Below are 18,500 nucleotides of genomic sequence, written 5' to 3' on the forward strand. Positions count from 1 at the left end.
CTGTGACATTGTAAACTCCTAACCCATAGAAACCTTTATGCAATAGAACAATATAACACTTTAAATCCACAAAGTATAACTGCAATGACATTTTCTTGATATCCAAAAGAATTTTTCTACTTGACAGCGGCCCCAAAGTTCTGGCATTAGGTCTCCAAGGCAAAGTTCTCCTGTTGAATAATGTAGAAAAAATTAAATAAAAGGTCAATTTATCAAACAATTTAAGGAAACACAGAGGATAGGTTCCTCTTGCAATTGAAGGGAATGATAAATGAAAGATAATGCTATTGTACCTGTAAAGCTTTAAGTTCAGCCACTCTCCTACTCCACTCTTCCTCTGTCATCTCTTTTTCCTCTCCTCCTTCCCCAGCCAACTCCTGACTGTGATGCTCTCCTGGGAGGCAGAAGGAAAAAAAAGGTGAAACCCATTCCTTTAGCATTTCTGCACCATAAACGTACGGGTACAAACCCACCATTGCAGGCCAGAGCAGTGCAAACCCAGTTCCCACAGGCGCACACACACTTGTTACACTCCATCTGAGTTTCAGCCCCATCTTCAAACACTTCATCTTCCAGAGCACATTCTTTATGCACCAATGGAACAAAACGTGCAGATAAATGTGTCGGAAAAAGCAACTGTACGGCTATTTTTATATGCTTGACAGGTTGTAGATACAAATCCATGTTCTCACAGCAATTAAATACTAAATGTAAAATTGAATATTGTGGGAGTTAATAGTGAAGGTGTCTTTACTTCTTTCATAGGGGTGGTAGGTGGGAGTCAGACAGTTGACAAATTCCTGCAAACTCAGCTTCCAGTCTGCATTTTCATCAGAAAGCTCAATCAGAGCATCAACGCACAGAGATCTGAGGGACAGAAGGAGCAATCGAAACCAGCACTTCAACCAAAACGTCAGAACACGGATGTCAGTGATGTATTCAGAATGTGGGTCTACTTATTTGCCACAAAATGTGATGCCTTGACTGCACACGCACCTCAGTAGTGCGTTAGTCTCCAGATTTTTCGAGTAAGTGAGGTGAAGCGCAGTCTCGTTATGCTTCAGAAAGCTCAGAAATTCTTTGGAATCAAGCTCTGAATCCCCATTGTCATATGTCTGTAACACACAAACGCATCACAGCCTTTTAGAGTCAGTTACAATGACAGAAATAAGTTAAACTCTGCAAATGGACCGAGGCTTTCAGAAAACTGTGAAGGTTTGACCTTGAAGTACATGTGCAGAAGCTCATTGGCTGACGAGACATTCGAGGCCGGGCTGTCAGATTTTACCTCCTCTTGAATCCACTGGATCACTCTCTGTCTTAACCAATCGCGATCAGACAGGAAGCACACAACTCCACAAGCACACCAGCATACAAGTTAAGTAAAATAACAGTGCAAGGCTGTGCAGTTAATGACTGTGAACTAGAAGCAAAGAAAATGATTTAAAGTTTGGGGACAAGATTAAGAGTCTTACTGGGGCTCACGTCTCTCTTTGTGGGGTTCTCTGGAGACAGGGACAAAGGACACATTTACACATGATCACAGGGAGCACTTTAAGTAATCCGTATGGATTCATCTGTAAAAATGTCATTATAAACAGCCAATAGACTTTTTATCCATCCATCCATCCATCCATCCATCCATCCATCCATCCATCCATCCATCCATCCATCCATCCATCCATCCATCCATCCATCCATCCATCCAGTATTTACCCTGACAGTGTCCCTGGTGGACTGTGTGTATCTTGGTCTGTGTGAGACAGGCTTCTCTGTGCAGCTCACAGTGGTTCCTGTAGGATTTGCCATTACTGCCACACACCCAGTTCTCTCTCTCACCACATCGCTGCAGGGGAAATGCACAAGAGAAGGGCTACATTTCCTCTAATAAAGATGATTTATTCAACTTAAGTGCAAATTAAATGCAGATTTTTTTTAAATCTTTTGTATATCTAATAGTTTAATTTTCTTTTCTGTGAATATATTTATTCCTCTGTTTTGATATTTTGTGTGAAATCATTCATTCATGTTTTGTTTTTTTATTGTCTGTGTTATATTTAAATATATTGGTTAGCACACTGTGCTTTTAGCTTTTGTGTTTGTGCCTCTGATGTAGGGTATTGAAATTGAAGTGGTTTATTGATATTGTTGTGTTTATGAGTAACCACTGGTAACCCAACCTGTAAGCAGCGACAGACCGATTCTCCTCGGTTGTTTGGGACGCACTCTCGACCGGCTCCACACTCTGTTCTGGCACAGACGGACTCTTCCTGAGAGTGAGAGAATGCACAATGCATTTGAATGAATGGACAACAATGCAAGGAAATGACAAGTGTGTGCACTTCACAATCCAGATGGTGACCTTTGACCTCCCACTTTTGAATATCAAAAGCCTGCACGCCTGCGGGCGGACCACAGGCCTGACTTATATGCATATATGTATAAACACATGTACTGGTACTAACTTTAATTTAACTAATTTAAATTGTAAAATTATCTAATATAATATGCAAGTAAAATCAAAGGTATTTATGCCAATAAATTAAAAGTGAACAAGACAGGAAGACTATTTACCTAAGAGTCTGAATGTATATGTGGTGATAGCCTACATGTAATGATACTTGGCATTACATTGCAGTTTGAAACAGTATAAGTAGATTTGTTTAAAAGTACTAAAGTTAAAATTCACAAATGTATTTGTATAGGTTGAACTTAGTGAAAATGGAGTTTACGTAAGCGAAAAACTGAAATAACCAAACACTGGAAATAAACGGTGCACCACTTTTAGCAGGCATTCCTCTTAATTTGCAGGTCAGAAAGCCCAACGCATACATGCTTACACACTCACACACACACACACTCACACACACACACACACACACACACACCACACACACACACACATACACACACTCACACACACACGTTTGCACTTGATCAGATGCATTTTCAACATCCTGTTAGCATTTTTAAATCATCCTCTTTGTTCAGTGCCATAAAGCTTTGTATATTACAGTTAAGAGTCTTACACCTATAAACACACATATACAAATACGCTCTCTCACACACACACACACATACAGAGGGACAACAGTCAGCTGGTTACTAACAGCAGGTTTGCAGTGGAGCAGATGTCAGCTGGAGATGAGACAACAGATGTTCCTATTGTGTGTGTGTGTGTGTGTGTGTGTGTGTGTGTGTGTGCGTGTGTGTGTGTGTGTTGCTGCAGACAAATGATACACAGGGCCTGCTGACTGTGTATAGGTATGACATCAATCTCCAATCCTTTGATTTTCTTCTTTTTTTCACAAATTTCATTCATCATGTGTACCATATGCATAGAAAAACATAGATTCATATTTGAAGCTGCTCCGCATAAAAGATGTGAAAAATACACAGATAGGGATGTACCAGATTATTCCTCTTTCGTGCTGTCAAAAGCTAGAGGTCAACAGCAGTCTTCTTCTGCTGTGATGGCCCATGATGGATTTAAGTGGAAAATTACATGAAAATTCCATCACTGGACATGTTTAAGACCTGAGTCAGAATACCTGCTGGCACTTGTTTCCAAGTATTCTACCTACATGTTTCTGTAGGTCACCATCAGAAGGCTCTCATTTCAGTGTTGCTGGAAAGGTATTATTGCTGCTAAAAGGCTGTACTTCTTTTAGTTCAGTTTAGCACCAAACAAGACTTTTACAACTGTTCAAAAGTTGAGATTTAAAAACAGTTTTAAAACATAAATGCAACAGTGTTGATGCTGATTGCTGAAAAATAGAAAGATGCAATTTTTTCCCTTTTGGGTTAGTTTAAATAACATACACAAAAGTTAATTTGTATATAGTAATAATACCTATAATAATACAACATTCATGTATGAAAAATATTACATGTACAATATTGTTGTACAATACTTTTATCTAATTCCCAAGTTTATAATTGGTACCCACGTTCTTGCAGTGATGATGCAAATGACCCAACCTTTGCATCATTAATCTTATCTTTCTTAAAGTAATGAAAATGGAGCCATAATCATTTAAAAATAAATCCCTCCTGAGAACGTGTTACACTAGAGTTTACCTTCATCAGAGGAGAGGAGGATGCAGGAGAAGAGCAGAGGAGCAGAGTGAGCAGGAGTGTGCAGGACGTCAGCATCTGCACAGGAAAGGAGACGAAATCCATCAATATGCTGTAAACTGGAGTCAAAGTATCTTATTCACCCTCAAGAAACTGTTTTACACTTTCAAATCAGCTATGAATGCAAAACTCTTCATGCTGCACTACTTTCTATCAATAAGAACATTACCGTGCCATGCAGCAGGAACACAGTGCTGCTCTGTAGTCCAGCAAATCTTTGAAGCAATCAGAGAATCCGATGAGCTGAGGTCAGGCAGGAAATTCATCCAATGTCAAAATCATCAGTGTGGATCCGTTTAGCTCAGGAGATTCAATGAGACCAACCATGAGAGAGGATGTCTGCTTTCTTCTGGAGTCAGACAAGATGTGAACTACAAAGAAAAGGAGATGTGAGGGGGGAGGAGGAAGGGGGATGAAGGGGGGATGGAGGCAGAGAAATGAGAGCAGCTGTCCTTAGTTGGAGCCACACGCCCAGCTGACATGTCCAGGCAGTGATACTGTGATGAGGGGGGAGAAGACGTTTCGTCGGTGTCTGATAAACGCGCCGCGCAGAACCTGTTGACATTTTCCGACAGATGTTTGAACTTTGAGGCTTGAATGAGCCCAAAACAAAGTCACTCTTGTTTTTCAGAAGCTTGACTGGGTAATTATAGAGAGAAACGAAACATTATCCTGGCGTAGGATGAATTATTGAAATTAAAATATTAAAAAATTACTATACATATTTGAGGAAATGATGAATGAAAATAAAACAGTACACAAATAGATATGGGGTTTATTTGCACTGTTACAGTTTTCTGCTATGTTGGGCTTTTACGTTCAATTTTAGCAGATTAAGTTGATCATGGTGTTTTTAGACATCAAAAGTGAATTTTCAAACTTTTCAATGACGTTTCAGTCGGTTGCTGTTACACTGTGGCCACCAGGGGGCAGACATTATCAACGCAGCATGTTAACCCAAAGGTTAATATTAATATACATTAGGTGAATATACATGAAAAGAATATACCACATTCACAATTTTTAGATTTATATGTCTATGATTAACACAGAAGAGCTAAAATGATGTCATCATCATAATATCACTACATTCTGTCCAGAATCAAAATGGTTGTGACAGAATGGTTTTGGAATCATACAGTATGAAAACTAGTTCATCTCCTCTACCTCCAAGTGTTGTTCTCTCCCTCTGTCTCTGTCTCTGTCTCTTTTCCACTCTCTCCCTTTGTCTTCCTCACAGCAGTTAACTGTGTGTCAGAGGACGTGCGAAGGTTGAGATAAACCGACCTTCATGGTGTGTGCTGCAACGCCAGTGTATTATAAGTCTGGCATCAGACTGTGCAGAGTTCACGTCTCTCTGTGTGTGTTTGTGAGTGTGTGTGTGTGTCTGTGTGAGTGTACGTGCATGTGCACTTGTGCTTTTGTGCATCTCCAGTGGTGACTTCTTTTAAGGAATGGCATGTTGTTCCTCATTGGAGCCCTGTGCTTATTGATACGAAGGTGTCATGCACACAGGCACGCGCGCACACACACACACACACACACACGCACACTCACTAACACATAGGTGTGAGAGCAGCAGCCAGGATGATAGGAGCAAGTGAATGAGTCTCTGTTCACATGTTGAGGAGACAATGAGAAGAGTCAATGTGAATATTTCTTTAATCATGGAACACATTACTTTCATCTGACGATAAACCTCAGTGAACACCTAGGTTTTAAATCACAGGCTCCGCCACACACTTCTGTGAAGGTTTTAGCCCTTTAATCAGACAGATCGTCTTCTTTTTTCTAAACTTCACATCACGTGGTTCGAAAGTCCCCCAAACAGCACGAATATACGTGTGAGCTGAAGTCCTAAACCCTCCATTTTGCCTGCGGTGCGGTTTATTCTATGTCTAATGTTGACAACAGAAGGATCTGCTGCTAATATCTTGGTCCCAGATACCACAGCACACACTTTGTTGGGGTCTATTGGGGTCAATGTTTAGAAGGGCCAGGACTGTTTTGACTCTCATTATGAGTGATCCTGGCTGCTCCAGGAATAAAACATTATTATATATTTGCACATTTGTGTTGTTTTATTTATGTGTTTTATGTAGCTTGAAGAAAATGCAAAATAGAGCAAAATAAAAGTCCATAAAAGTCTATTCTAGTTTCACTGTAACGCACGGCAGATACGGTATCTTTTAGTGGAACTTTTCAGCGTTTCCTTCACACAGATTAGAGGAAACAGCGCGATCTGCAAAGGATTACGATGCTGATTCCATTTATCCGTGTTGGGAGGGTGCTGGTTTGGTGATTTAAATTAGATTCTGATTTATCAGTGAGGCAGGGCCGCTGCTGGTGCGGGACCATAATGATGAGCAAAACCAATTTCTTATGTTTGCAACAGAAAATGTGTAAATCAATCCGTTTTTAGATGTAACAACAGTAGAAATCATCTGTAAGCACTAGAAGTCAACACTGTAGACATAAATCTTTTGAAATAAATTTAAAACCAGACTACAGAGGACAATATTGATGCCAGCCCCCTGCAGAAAAGTTCTCAAAGTTGACAGGTGGCTTCAAAAAAGCGTTGTTGTGATGCTTTACACAAATCAGAATCTGTTTTGAACAAGATGAAACCCTCACTTAGGAAGATAAAACCTTGTTGATCAATGGCGGGGAGAAGAAGATATGCTGGTTCTTCAAAGGCGAGTTGTAATGAAGGGGTCATGAGTTGCAAGTCGTGAAACCGACATTCCCATCACCTCGGGGCCTCATGCATTTCTTTCTTTTTTCTTATTTGGATTAAAAGTTATAAGGACTGACTGAAGGCAAACAGATGAATCCTTTAGCCGCAACAGCTTTTGCACAGTTATTGTGATGGAAATGCTGCATCTAGAGGAATCTTCTCCCTGTTACTATAGAAGCTCTGGTGCTCTTTTATTGAACAATAGCAGCTTTTCTACATTCAAGAGGAAGTTGTTTTGATTTCATACATGCAGTTTGGGTTTTAACCACCTCCTTATCCAGGAGATGATCAACTCTTTCTTTATCAATCACATCTGACCACAGAGAACGAAGGAGTGCATTCTTTTTTGGAAGTGTCACATGGGGTAGCTGCTATCTGGGATGAATCGAGGGGAATTTTGATCATTTGTACGACACATACACAGAGAGGTGCCTGGAGGGAAACATTTGACACTATCACAAGTTGTCCGGGACATCGTCCCAGTCTCTATCAGTCACCCTATTTCTAAATAACAAAGCTCCTGGCCAAAAAAAAAGTTCATTTTCTTTATTTCACTTCAAGCTCTGATTCTGGGACACGCTGCATGTTTTGAGGGAATTTGTCAAATATCTCAATTAGAGCAACTCAACAGAATAGTCATTCCTATTTCAATGTTCCCGGCCTAAGGAAGAGGGGAGCTAAAACAGTCCACATCCCTACACTTAGAGAGATCACTGGAAGGGGTCGATGCTGTTAAAGATTGTTGGGGGTCAATTAAATGGTCAAAGATGAAAATTCTTGCATAATCCATAAACTGGGAAGGGACAACAAATAGAAATGTTCCACTTTCTCCCAGTAATCAGTCTTTCAGGGCAATCAAGCACTTAATTTGCACATAAACCCACAACAAACTCCCAATCTAAGCATGAGTACATAATCCAGAACGTTGCAGAAAATTGACATTAACTGTCTGAGTAACTGCAAAATACAGATTTATCAAAGGGCCGAAAGGTAACAAATATTCATTTTTACTTCTTCTTACTTTAAAAAATCAAGTCGAATCAGGTTTGCGGAGCCAAGTCAGAAGCCCTTGTTCCAAATTCATGGAGCTAATTCTTCCATTTCCTTAATCTTGAGCCCAGAGTGATGGGAACAGAAACAATTGCTGACTGATCGTTTGGCAACACTCAATCTGAAACTGAGTGTTCTAGTAACACTGAATGTATGTCTGAAGGCATAAAAAGAATGGCACTTAGATTAGGACCTGCATCCATTGTGTCCTAATACAATATCTAACTTCCTTTAGATGCCAGACACCACAAACATGCACATTCACGTACACAAGAGCTGAATAACAGGCAGCGAGGCCCACTTCCTCTGTAGATGTAGACGATGGAGTTATGGGGGAGGGAGACAGCAAGGGACCGAGCGAGGGAGAGAGGGAGAGAGGGGGGAGGGGGGCTGGTACCAACTTCATTGTGGTGCATATCAGCACAGACACAAACTTTTCTGCTGCTCATGCCTCCACACCAGCCGAACGGTTTCACCTCCGCGCTCATATTTAGCATCTCAAGCCGGACAACGACGCACGGAACGCCAGCTTCCTGCCCTCATCTGACCTCTCCTCTGACACCAGACCGCCGTAGATCAGTGCGAAGAGGTGTTGGGACACGCCTCAGCCATCAGTCACCACAGACAAGAGAGGAAAGTGGCCACTTAATCCAGCTGTGACAAGACTTCCTGGGCTGCAGTTTTCCTGCCTCTAAAATCAGGTAATGTGTTGATATAGATGCTTCTTGAACCCAGGTAAGTTTAACAAAATTGAAATGAACACCTCCAACAACAGAATTTTATGCAAATTTAAAAGCATTTTTGTAATAACCGATATATACAATAACAACTGTTAGTAGTTGTGTTGTAATTAGCCAAAGAATGCAGTTCAAATGAGTTTTGACTATAATTTAAAGAGCGTATCAGAGCACAGTAAGAGAAACACTCACTTTTATACCTATGCAATTACAAAGCAGTATTCAGTCAAATGAATTATTTTCCCCTCGCTCAAATCTTGGATAACACTCTTGTGATGGAGGCCTTTCCGTCCGAGGCTTTCCGTCCCCCCCTTGAATGTACGGCACACTTAAAACCAGAGAAGAAGCCGCAACCTTAACTGAATAATGCAGGAGCTCTTTAGAACTATCAAAATCAGTTAAAATATGATTGTTGTTACCTTTTTATCTATATTATTAAATGCTGAATTTTAGGGTCATAAGTGTTATGCTTTTCAGTCCCTGAGTCATGTGACCCAGGTATGGTTGTCACTTTAATGTTGTATTTAATGGTTACAAACCAGATTTTGACATTCTGCCTGAACCTTTTTGGATGAACTGTATTAAATCAAGTTTCAGAAGCACAGTTGTTACACAAAAGCGTGAATGATTAAAGCCCGCAGGCTGACATCTGGTGTCAGCTTTGATAATATCGGCCTCCTCTGATATTCTCTTAAAAACATTCTTCTCCTCCAACACTGTGACAAAAGTTGATTTTTCAATTAAATCTAATTAATTTTTGGACCTCTCGTGCCTCCCTTTGGCTGCCAGGATTGTGGTTGGGTTTTCCTAAAATATTTAATGCGTTTTTATGCTATACATACACTATTTTTCCTCCTGCTTTTTAATTCTTACAGAGCATTTCTGAGTTTATTCTTTGTTTCTGTCCTCTTTTAGCCTGTTCTACTTTAAAATTCATGAACGATATTTCTGTTTGTTTCTGGTTTTATTGTGATATCAATTTTTTTTAAAGGCCAATATTTAACATGTATGTTTCTGAATTATTGCAGCCTTTCATCCACGTTTTAGCTTATCAGCAGATTTAGTTGACTGAGACTGAGGATTAATTGTCATTATCAGACTGAAAACATTCTCAGACCTTTGTGTGTGTGTGTGTGTGTGTGTGTGTGTGTGTGTGTGTGTGTGTGTGTGTGTGCGTGTGCGTGTGCGTGTGCGTGTGTGTGTGTGTGTGTGTGTGTGTGTAGAGGCAGGATGAAAAACAATACTTGAGTGCTGATAAGCAGCAAAAAGAACATGTCTCTAAAGGTCAGGCGAAAGTCTATACAGGGAAGTAATATTGTTATTAATGACTCTGGGAGCACTTTTGAACGATGCACACACACCCAAATACACACAAACAGGAAGGGACGGGTCTTTAAAGCACACTGAGATACAATTTGTAAAATTCCTAGTTCTACTTTATTTTGACGGCATCGTGAAGGGAATCCTTCAAAACAGACACTGGTGGGTGCCGAATGGACCAACGAGGGAAAATGATCCCAAAAAATCACACAACCTTATCGACAGCAATCTCTAAACATGTGCTAAAGCAGCACCCGTCTCTGGAGATGTTCTGTCCTCTTTTGTTAAAGAAGGTGGCGTTTGATCGCTCACTATCGGCGCAGCCTCAGCCTTCACCCGGAGCGACAACAAACATAAGACGCATTAATAAAGCCTGCATTTCCTTCCCAAACTACACTCGTTTGTCTATCGGTGAGACACAACTCAGCCTAAATAAGAAATCAAACAAATTCCAGAGTCAGTTGATCAAGAAACTGCATCCTCTCTGACGACAAATAGCTGCTCAGGAATTAAGAATTGCAGTTTCTTTCCTGTGTTTTTAATGGCCTTTAGAGGAATAAACTAGGAATATGTACTGTATACACTCAAGACTTTACCAACTGTGTGTTTACAGTTGACTTTTCCTTCCCCTGAGACAGACTGATGGGAGTGTGAGAACCAAGAGTGCAGCTAATATAAGACGAGGGCACAGTCATTTTTATAGACAGACTCAAGAGTGGGGAGGAGTGGGTCCAGGGAGGCCAAGCAGACAAGCAAACATTGTAACTACAGTCACAGAACTTCAGCCAGACATGTTATAGTCACAGGAAATTACATCAAAATAAGCAAAAGTCACAACTGATGCTTAGCTTAACCTGGTTAAAATCTGTGGTTACAGCTATTTCCCATTATACATTCATCATCCTTTCTTGTACTAATTTGTTTTATAAGCCTTAATGCAAACAATATATACGATACCTGTGTGCTCTTCTGCAGGTGCGTTAGATACCTGCGCAAGTCACAGGCGACCAGGTGAGCTGAAAAAAGAAGACTAGTCCAAACAGCCATGGCAGACTGGAGCTTACTGGGGAACTTCCTGGAGGAGGTGCAGGAGCATTCCACCTCTGTTGGAAAGGTGTGGCATAAGAACAAAAACATACAGTACATCTATGCAGAAATCATCAAAAAAGGCAAATAGACACCAAAACACTAAAATCTGGCGATGATATTGTTCACAGGTCATCTTCAGCAGCATTTCGGGAACATCTCCTTTCTAACTTGTTCATTTTTGCTCCACAGGTGTGGTTGACCATCCTCTTTATCTTCCGGATCCTTGTGCTGGGGACCGCCGCCGAGTCCTCATGGGGAGACGAGCAAGAAGATTTCAAGTGTGACACGGAACAGCCAGGCTGCGAGAACGTTTGTTATGACCGAGCCTTCCCAATAGCACATATACGATACTGGGTAAATAAAGAAATGCACGCCACCATCTAAGCAAAACCAATAAAGCCACTGCAGTTTGAGTCAGAGTTGCAGCAGGCTGGAAGCTAACGGACGCTAAGCAAGCGCATCAGGCTTGATGAAACCTTTCATCCTTCTGTTTCAGGTGCTGCAGATTGTGTTTGTGTCCACGCCCAGCCTGATCTACATGGGTCACGCCATGCACAGGGTCCGCAGGGAGGAGAAGAGGAGGAGCCGGGAGGAGGGAGGCGGGGAGGGGAGGGGGAGGGGAGGAGGAGGACCCGGGCGGCGGCGGACGAGGAAATGACAGTGGGGAAGAAGATGAGAAAGGTGGGAGAGAAGTGGAGAAGCACGGAGAGAAAGAGGGTGGAGGTCACTTGCGTTTGAGGGGAGCGCTACTACAGACCTATGTGCTGAGTATACTGATACGAAGCATCATGGAGGTATGTCCAGCAGTGAAAGAGCAGCTGTGTTGCAGCCCAAAGGTGTGACTTCCGCCTGATGAAATGATTGCTGCCCCTCCACAGGTGGTGTTTCTCACTCTCCAGTATTTTATGTACGGGATCTTCCTTAATCCTCTGTATGTCTGCAAGGTAAAAACAGAAAGTTCTTCATTGTCAAGTGTAAAACACAGCTCGGTTCTTACACTCTCGCCCACTTCTCTGTGTTTTAGGCCTGGCCGTGCCCTCATCCTGTGAACTGTTATGTCTCCAGGCCAACAGAGAAAAATGTCTTTATTGTGTTCATGCTGGCCGTTTCCGGCGTTTCTCTGGTCCTCAGCGTGCTGGAGCTGCAACACCTGGCGTGGAGGCACTGCTGTAGGTAGGACCGCTAAATGAGCTTTGAGCTTCAAGGATGCAAACCTCATTCGTGCCGGTTGTGTCAGATAATGTTTGCTAAACATCCTCTGCAGGCACTTGTTTAGCAGAAAGACGGCGGCGGCTAACAAGGCCTCGCTAGGCCGACAGGTCTCTCTGTCCCCTCCACCACAGTCCACCCCACCTCCAGACTTCAGCCAGTGCATGATGGGCTCCACACACTTCCTTCCTCTTGCGTTCCCCAACCACCACCTGGCGCACCAGCAGAACTCAGAGAACATGGCCACCGAGAAGCACAAAATAGCCGCCGCCGTAGAGGAGGCCACCCTCCTGCAGATGGGCTGCTACTCACACGGATGGCAGAAGACCAACCCCAGTCAGATCCAGGACGACCCCTACCTGAGGAACGACAACAGTCGCTACGGTCCCGGCAGCAGGGAGATCAGCTGTTCACAGATCCAAAATGGAGGCTCCGACAGGCTCTTGCTTTGCCCCGGCGGCGCTCACAATCAGAAAGACAAGCGGAGATTCAGCAGAACCAGCGGCACCAGCAGCCGAACAAGAGCGGACGACCTGTCCGTTTAACTGCGTGGACACACATTCAACCTTCTGACTGCCACTAAAATGAGCTGAGCTGGAATTTCTGTCTTGATTTAAAAAAAAAGAAAAAAAAGCATTTGACTTTTAGCCATTTTAGATCAAACATGCCTAATTTGCAAGATTCAAGCAGGAGTTTACCTTTAAATGTTAAAGAAGAAGAAATAAAGCAAGAGATCTATTTTAGGATAGGTGAATTTCACACACTAATCTAATAATGGCATCTTTTAAGGGTAGCCAAGACATTTGGTTGACAGTTGAAAGTCACATTTGCCTCTCTCGGTTATAGATTTTCCCCACAACTTTCACCACAGAACCTTTAACTCTCCTGTCTTTACAGGCTGTTGCTGTTCTTCTCATTCTCACCACAGAATAGGTCTCTTTGTTGCACTTTTGCTGTATAAACCAAACAGTTAGGCAGGTTTTAAATTGTTTGATTCTGCAGGAGTCAAACTGTGTAAATAAATATAAAACATAAATATCCACCACATTTTTACATGAATATCTTTTCACTCGTTTTCGCTCAACAGCTATTTTTAAATTTCTCACATGTGCCTCCTGTTTTTAAAGCATCCCAGTGATATTTACCACTATTTCCTATTTATTACTCCTTAATACAGAGGCATGAATGCTGTATATGTCTGTATATGTCTGTGTATGTGTTACACATAAACTCTCGTGTTCAATCTCTATTGTGTTTTCTCAGCAGAAATAAATTACAGGAAGCAGTTTTTTATTATATAATTCATGCAGCTGTACTTTTTGAAAATGGGAATCTTAGCAGATAACAGTCCAGGGCTAATCAGATGGCAAATGACTGCAAAGAAAATTGATTATTTAATCACTAAAATAGATTCTGAAAGTATTTCTGAGTACCTCCAAGTAATATATTGCCTTACTAGTTTTCTGTAGATTTACATATTAATTAATGGCCTGAAATTAATAAATTTAAGATGACACCCAGTTTCACTTAAAGTTGAGCCAGGATATCTACAGTAGGTAGGTAGAAATAAAAAAAAAACAACATCTCCGTTCTCATGGAAACTTTGCAGGTCAGGACCAGAGTGTGACCGTTGACTTTCATCAGGAATGTTTGGGAACGGAATCACTGAAGGGATTTTCTGTTTTCTTTCCCATCACTGGCCGGAAAATCATCTGTAACCTTAAATTTAGCATGTCCACATCAGTAGTCCACAGATGCGGATGGTAACCCATCACCGTGTATCTTAGATTTCATTTCTGGTGATACCAAAGACTAAAGAACGGAACACAACCAGATTAGAAAAGACAGCGGAGGAAATGGAAATAAAGGTCACTGTAAGGCGCTTTGGACAGAGCCATCTGCCAAATGAATCAAATGTAAAGTGCGTGTTTTAGCATTGTGATGGACACATAGGAAAGTTACATCTATGAATGAAAAAATCATCTGAAACTCGTCATCTGAAATTTTTGTAATGTGAAGTTTTATAGTTATTTAAAATATGGCCAATGCTGCTATCTTCTGGCCATATATATAACTGCAGCACCTAAAGGGTGGCGTGATAAATCCAAATAATTTAATTTAAATAATGTCAGAGTTTTAAAACCAGGGGCTGATATAGAATACAATATATTAATGTACATTCTAAGAGGGTATGTAAAATTATGACAGATCTGGGTCTCAAAATTGTCAGAAAATTATTTATTACATTTTTTTGTGTTACAGGTTAAGAATTGAAAGCAGTTGAAAAGAGACGCTACTCTGACTTCTGCCAAGGTCAGTGGAGCTTTTACTGTACGTACTGTAAATATGGCATTTAGGTCTATGCAGCATATCTGACTTCAATATTTCAATGGGACCCAGGACATTTTAAAATTACATTTAATTGATTGAAGGCGTCTGGACCACTTTGGTATTAGTTTAGGATTACATTTGCACTCTCTCGTGGCTCTCCACTTCGTAAAGACACTGTTTTTATATTTTCAGCTTCAGAGGTTGTGATCTCTCTGTCCGACCATTTGTTCCTCTTGCTTCTATTTATTTCCCAGTTGCCCTCAGGGTCACCAGTAAGGTGGAGCAAAGGGGAAAGCTTCACAGCAGAGGAGTTTCTTTGTTGTTTTTTGAGGACTACTCGTGTGCAACAGGCCAGTGCCCCCTCCCCCCGAAGAGGCTGAGATTCCTCACGTTACGGACACCACAGGCTATTTAAAGGGCACATTTAAAACCAGTGCCTCCACCAGGGCCGTACAACAAAACCACATGCAGCTTTGGTGTTAATAAATCCATATAAATTTAGGACTTCAGAGCATAAACAATTCCATCTGTGCCCTGTGGGAGCAGATCCAGGCTGATGATCTGGTCTCTGTCTCTGCTGGACACTCAACTTTGATGGAGACACGGGTGTGTGGGTGGTGTTTTAGCATGGATCAGGACCTGATCTGCCCTCAGCTGACATCACACAGGAGAAAAAAAAGCATTAAACAAGATGAGCCATCAGGGAACGCTTGTCTGCGTGTTCTCTTTAATTAATTCTTCATCTTCTCCATGGCTACACCACACATATCACATTACAGTATTCCTTTTGAGCATACAGTATGCCAAATTACAGTACAATGAGTTAAAGGACAGCCTTTCAGGCCTGTGAAACCAGGTTAATATAATCTTCCTTCCCTTCAGGTCTTTCCTTTCACAGTTTTTCTAAAAAAAAAAACAGATTCCCAATGATGTTCAGTCAGTCACACAACATGGATATCAGCATGTCTGTGGCCTTAAAATGGGAAATATTTATGTGTAGTTCTTAGCTCTAAAGCAGCAGATGATGTCATCTCGTACGCAGAGTAAAATGAAACTGTACCGCAGGTAAAAACAGGCGCTCAGAGGCAGTCCCAGGTTAGCAGGCAGAAAATGTGACGGCATATGTTGGCCAAAGCGTTCAGAAGAGAAACTATAGAATGAGTAAATTTGGCTGTATTATACAAGACAGACATGGAGTGTAACATATTTACACTGTGCGACTGTGTAAAGAAAATCAAGCTGTAACAAAAGCTGCAGGGTTAGCACTAAAAATTAAAATCCATTAGTCTAATATACTTATTTTAGTAATTCATTTGATACCAAATGGCTCTTCTAGGTAGAATGTACCAGACTGATGTTTACACCAAAAACAGCCAATTAGATGTACATAGTTTAAATACAGTCACTGGGTCTGCTGAGTCCAGATTAATCAACAAAACAACAACATGAAGACTGGTTTTATGTTTAGCCACTGAACAGTAACTCGCATCTTCTTCTCTGACCCCCAGATCACATAAATAAATATATGTACAAATGACTAAACACAAAACCAAATCTTTTCCATGTGCAAACTAAACTAAACTGTAACATTTTGAGCACATTTATTTCGTGGCTCTCCTTCATGAGGTTGCTGATTTCAGGTAGGCGATCAGGTCCTGGCGTTCTCCCTTCTTCTTGATGCCGGCGAAGATCATTTTGGTTCCAGGAATATACTTCTTGGGGTTCTCTAGATATTCCAGCAGGGTGTCCTCATTCCAAGTAATACCTGGAAAAGATGACGCCGACAATCAGTGAGCATTTTAATGACCTCCTCCATCTTTTTCCCGCGGTAATTATTAAAAAGTGAAGAACTTGAGGTAAACAACAGGAAGTGGAGCCACCACAACTTTAATGCGGGTTATTTAAAGCGTCACTGTTGCACCGACCTTTACTCTTGTTGGCATCTGTGTACGAGAAGCCCTCTGCCTGACCGGTTTTTCGTCCGAACAGTCCCCAGAGGTTAGGGCCCGTCTTGTGCTTGCCCCCCTGCTCTACAGTGTGGCACTGGGCACACTTCTGGACAAAAGTTTTCTTTCCCTTTGCAATGTCTCCCATTGTCAGCTGTAGAAAGGAACAAAGAAGACAAAAAGAAGTCAGTGATTATTAATAACACACAACAGGTGATCTGCAAATGGAGAAGAAACATTGGAGCTGTTACTTATAATTTTCCAGCCGAAACACAGCCTTCATGGAGGAGGCATCAAAAAGAGGAATAGTAATAACAGTAATGACAATCCGGTTCAGATCCATGAATGAAGCTGTCCTATTCATAGAGCAGTTGTGGACGAAGCTTTTGCTCTGTCTGGCGCCATATTGCGAAGGGCATTTAAGGTGAAATCTACACGGCACTTTCAAAACTTGAACCGAGACTTTCTGGCACTTGCACCCCGCAGAGGTCACATTGCGGAGATTCAACCGCATACCGGAAAAAAGAAGCCGCTCACAGCGACAATAATCGCTGCTCAGGCCCCGGGAGGAGCGTCACTGTCGGCGGCGCTCACTCTGCTCAGCCCCCGGGGGACTTGACTGGAAAACGGCAAACTTTTAGGTGAATGTGGGACGTCTTAAGAATGCCCCGAGGAAGATTTAAAGCATTTACTGCAGAGGGGGCAGTCAATCTCTCCACTTCTTCATGGGATTACCTTTGTTGATCAAATGATAACTTGGAATCTCCTGGAAACACCTAAATTCCCACTGCGATCTCACTACATGGTTGTTACCCTTGCTTTACATTATGCCGTTACCCGCCTCTAACATGGCGGGTACCGGCCGAGTCGCATCCTTCCCTTCTAACACCAAGGGCACGACATATAACACAATGACATTCATCGTTATATTGGTGCCATTAATTTCTTATAGACATAGCAAAACTTAATAAAGGTACAGTGTCTGGGATACAGGTGGAGCCGGTCTGCTAGCTTGATTTGCCTGGATATGTAACGCTTCCAGGGTGTCAAGGATGCTTCAATGTCGGTGCTGAATTCCTCCTTTCAGCGCTGTTATTTTCACATATTCACTAAAACTACCAAAAAGGGCTTACGAGATTTCTCCCAGGAATAAGAAAAAAATATCCTTAAATAGCAGCGTTGAGGATATCGTGCGTAAAGAGAGCACCAGAGCCATCCACCAATAGGAGCGCTACTGCTGACCAAGGAGTACCGTTAGGCGGCTTTAATCGTCTGCGATATTAAACTTAATCAGCAACACTCGGATCTTGAGATATAATTTATCAGTGGAGACAAAAGGCTCACCTAGAAAATGTGCTTCAGGAAAATCTCTCTGCTGCAGGTGCAGGATGCTCCCTAGGATGGGTCCGAAATGGTTCTGTCGGTCGTAAAGAAGGTCACTTCGTGTCTATAGGCACCGGCTTTAGACGTCATCAACCAATCACGTGCCGAGAAAACTCCTCGTGGTTGCGCAAAGCGAGTAGCAGGCCACGTTCCATTTAGATAAGCGTTGCATCCTTTTACGAGTAAATAGACTTTTTTTAAATGATTCATATAAAAAAGTCTTCTTTAGACAGTAAAATTCCATACTATTCAATAAATTGATACTGTTCAGATCATTATCATGGTAAAGAGGAAGCGATAAGACAGTGGCTAGGACAGTAAAGAGCAAGTGGAAAAAATAGTCTTTTGTGTTGGTCCGCAGTTTCTTCATGAAACATTTCGCGGCTTCCGTCGAGGAGCGCAACAGCACCTGCTGCAAGAAAACTAAATAAATTAATAAACTAACAAACTATAGACTTTCCGACTATGTGTGAATATATATTTTACCCATGTTTATAGAGCTATTCAGATGTCTGTCTGTCTGTCTGTCTGTCTGTCTGTCTGTCTGTCTGTCTGTCTGTC

General features: G+C 41.7%; 2 protein-coding genes and 1 pseudogene across 4 annotated transcripts; 1 reads left to right on the forward strand and 2 right to left on the reverse strand.

Moving 5' to 3' along the window:
* Positions 1-99: 99 nt before the first annotated feature.
* On the reverse strand, positions 100-11,087 carry LOC130534183 (follistatin-related protein 1-like). Of its 3 annotated transcripts, none has more exons than XM_057048177.1 (13): positions 10,939-11,087; positions 4,462-4,508; positions 4,307-4,380; positions 4,081-4,155; positions 2,181-2,270; positions 1,717-1,846; positions 1,476-1,505; positions 1,223-1,353; positions 997-1,115; positions 755-867; positions 474-584; positions 294-394; positions 100-170 (listed from the first exon to the last, which is right to left on the reverse strand). In XM_057048177.1, exons 4-13 carry the CDS (start codon positions 4,153-4,155, stop codon positions 147-149), a joined length of 924 nt encoding a protein of 307 aa, XP_056904157.1. In that variant the 5' UTR covers positions 4,307-4,380; positions 4,462-4,508; positions 10,939-11,087; the 3' UTR covers positions 100-146. The 3 variants fall into 3 exon arrangements, with proteins under 3 accessions (XP_056904157.1, XP_056904158.1, XP_056904156.1); XM_057048178.1 differs by lacking the exon at positions 10,939-11,087 and adding an exon at positions 5,305-7,183; XM_057048176.1 differs by lacking the exon at positions 10,939-11,087 and adding an exon at positions 5,305-7,182 and having other exon boundaries at positions 4,307-4,508.
* LOC130534181 (gap junction alpha-5 protein-like) lies at positions 8,330-13,526 on the forward strand (annotated as a pseudogene).
* Positions 13,527-15,309: 1,783 nt separating this feature from the next.
* LOC130534185 (cytochrome c) lies at positions 15,310-18,042 on the reverse strand. Its single transcript, XM_057048181.1, has 3 exons — positions 17,901-18,042; positions 16,536-16,710; positions 15,310-16,375 (listed from the first exon to the last, which is right to left on the reverse strand). The coding sequence occupies exons 2-3, from the start codon at positions 16,702-16,704 to the stop codon at positions 16,230-16,232; spliced, it is 315 nt and encodes a 104-aa protein (XP_056904161.1). The 5' UTR covers positions 16,705-16,710; positions 17,901-18,042; the 3' UTR covers positions 15,310-16,229.
* Between the last annotated feature and the right edge of the window lie 458 nt (positions 18,043-18,500).

The sequence above is a fragment of the Takifugu flavidus genome, chromosome 11, assembly GCF_003711565.1.
Source record: "Takifugu flavidus isolate HTHZ2018 chromosome 11, ASM371156v2, whole genome shotgun sequence".
Classification (NCBI taxonomy): Eukaryota; Metazoa; Chordata; class Actinopteri; order Tetraodontiformes; family Tetraodontidae; genus Takifugu; species Takifugu flavidus.

What these genes read in the sequence shown, in the direction of transcription:
- LOC130534185 (XM_057048181.1), bottom strand. Translation starts at nt 16,704, where the DNA reads ATGGGAGACATTGCAAAGGGAAAGAAAACTTTTGTCCAGAAGTGTGCC. An exon ending in AGATGCCAACAAGAGTAAAG is followed by an intron (nt 16,376 to 16,535) that starts GTCGGTGCAACA and finishes CATCTTTTCCAG; the next exon opens with GTATTACTTGGAATGAGGAC.
- LOC130534183 (XM_057048177.1), bottom strand. Translation starts at nt 4,155, where the DNA reads ATGCTGACGTCCTGCACACTCCTGCTCACTCTGCTCCTCTGCTCTTCT. An exon ending in GAGACTAACGCACTACTGAG is followed by an intron (nt 868 to 996) that starts GTGCGTGTGCAG and finishes TCTGTCCCTCAG; the next exon opens with ATCTCTGTGCGTTGATGCTC. An exon ending in CTGAACTTAAAGCTTTACAG is followed by an intron (nt 171 to 293) that starts GTACAATAGCAT and finishes ATTATTCAACAG; the next exon opens with GAGAACTTTGCCTTGGAGAC.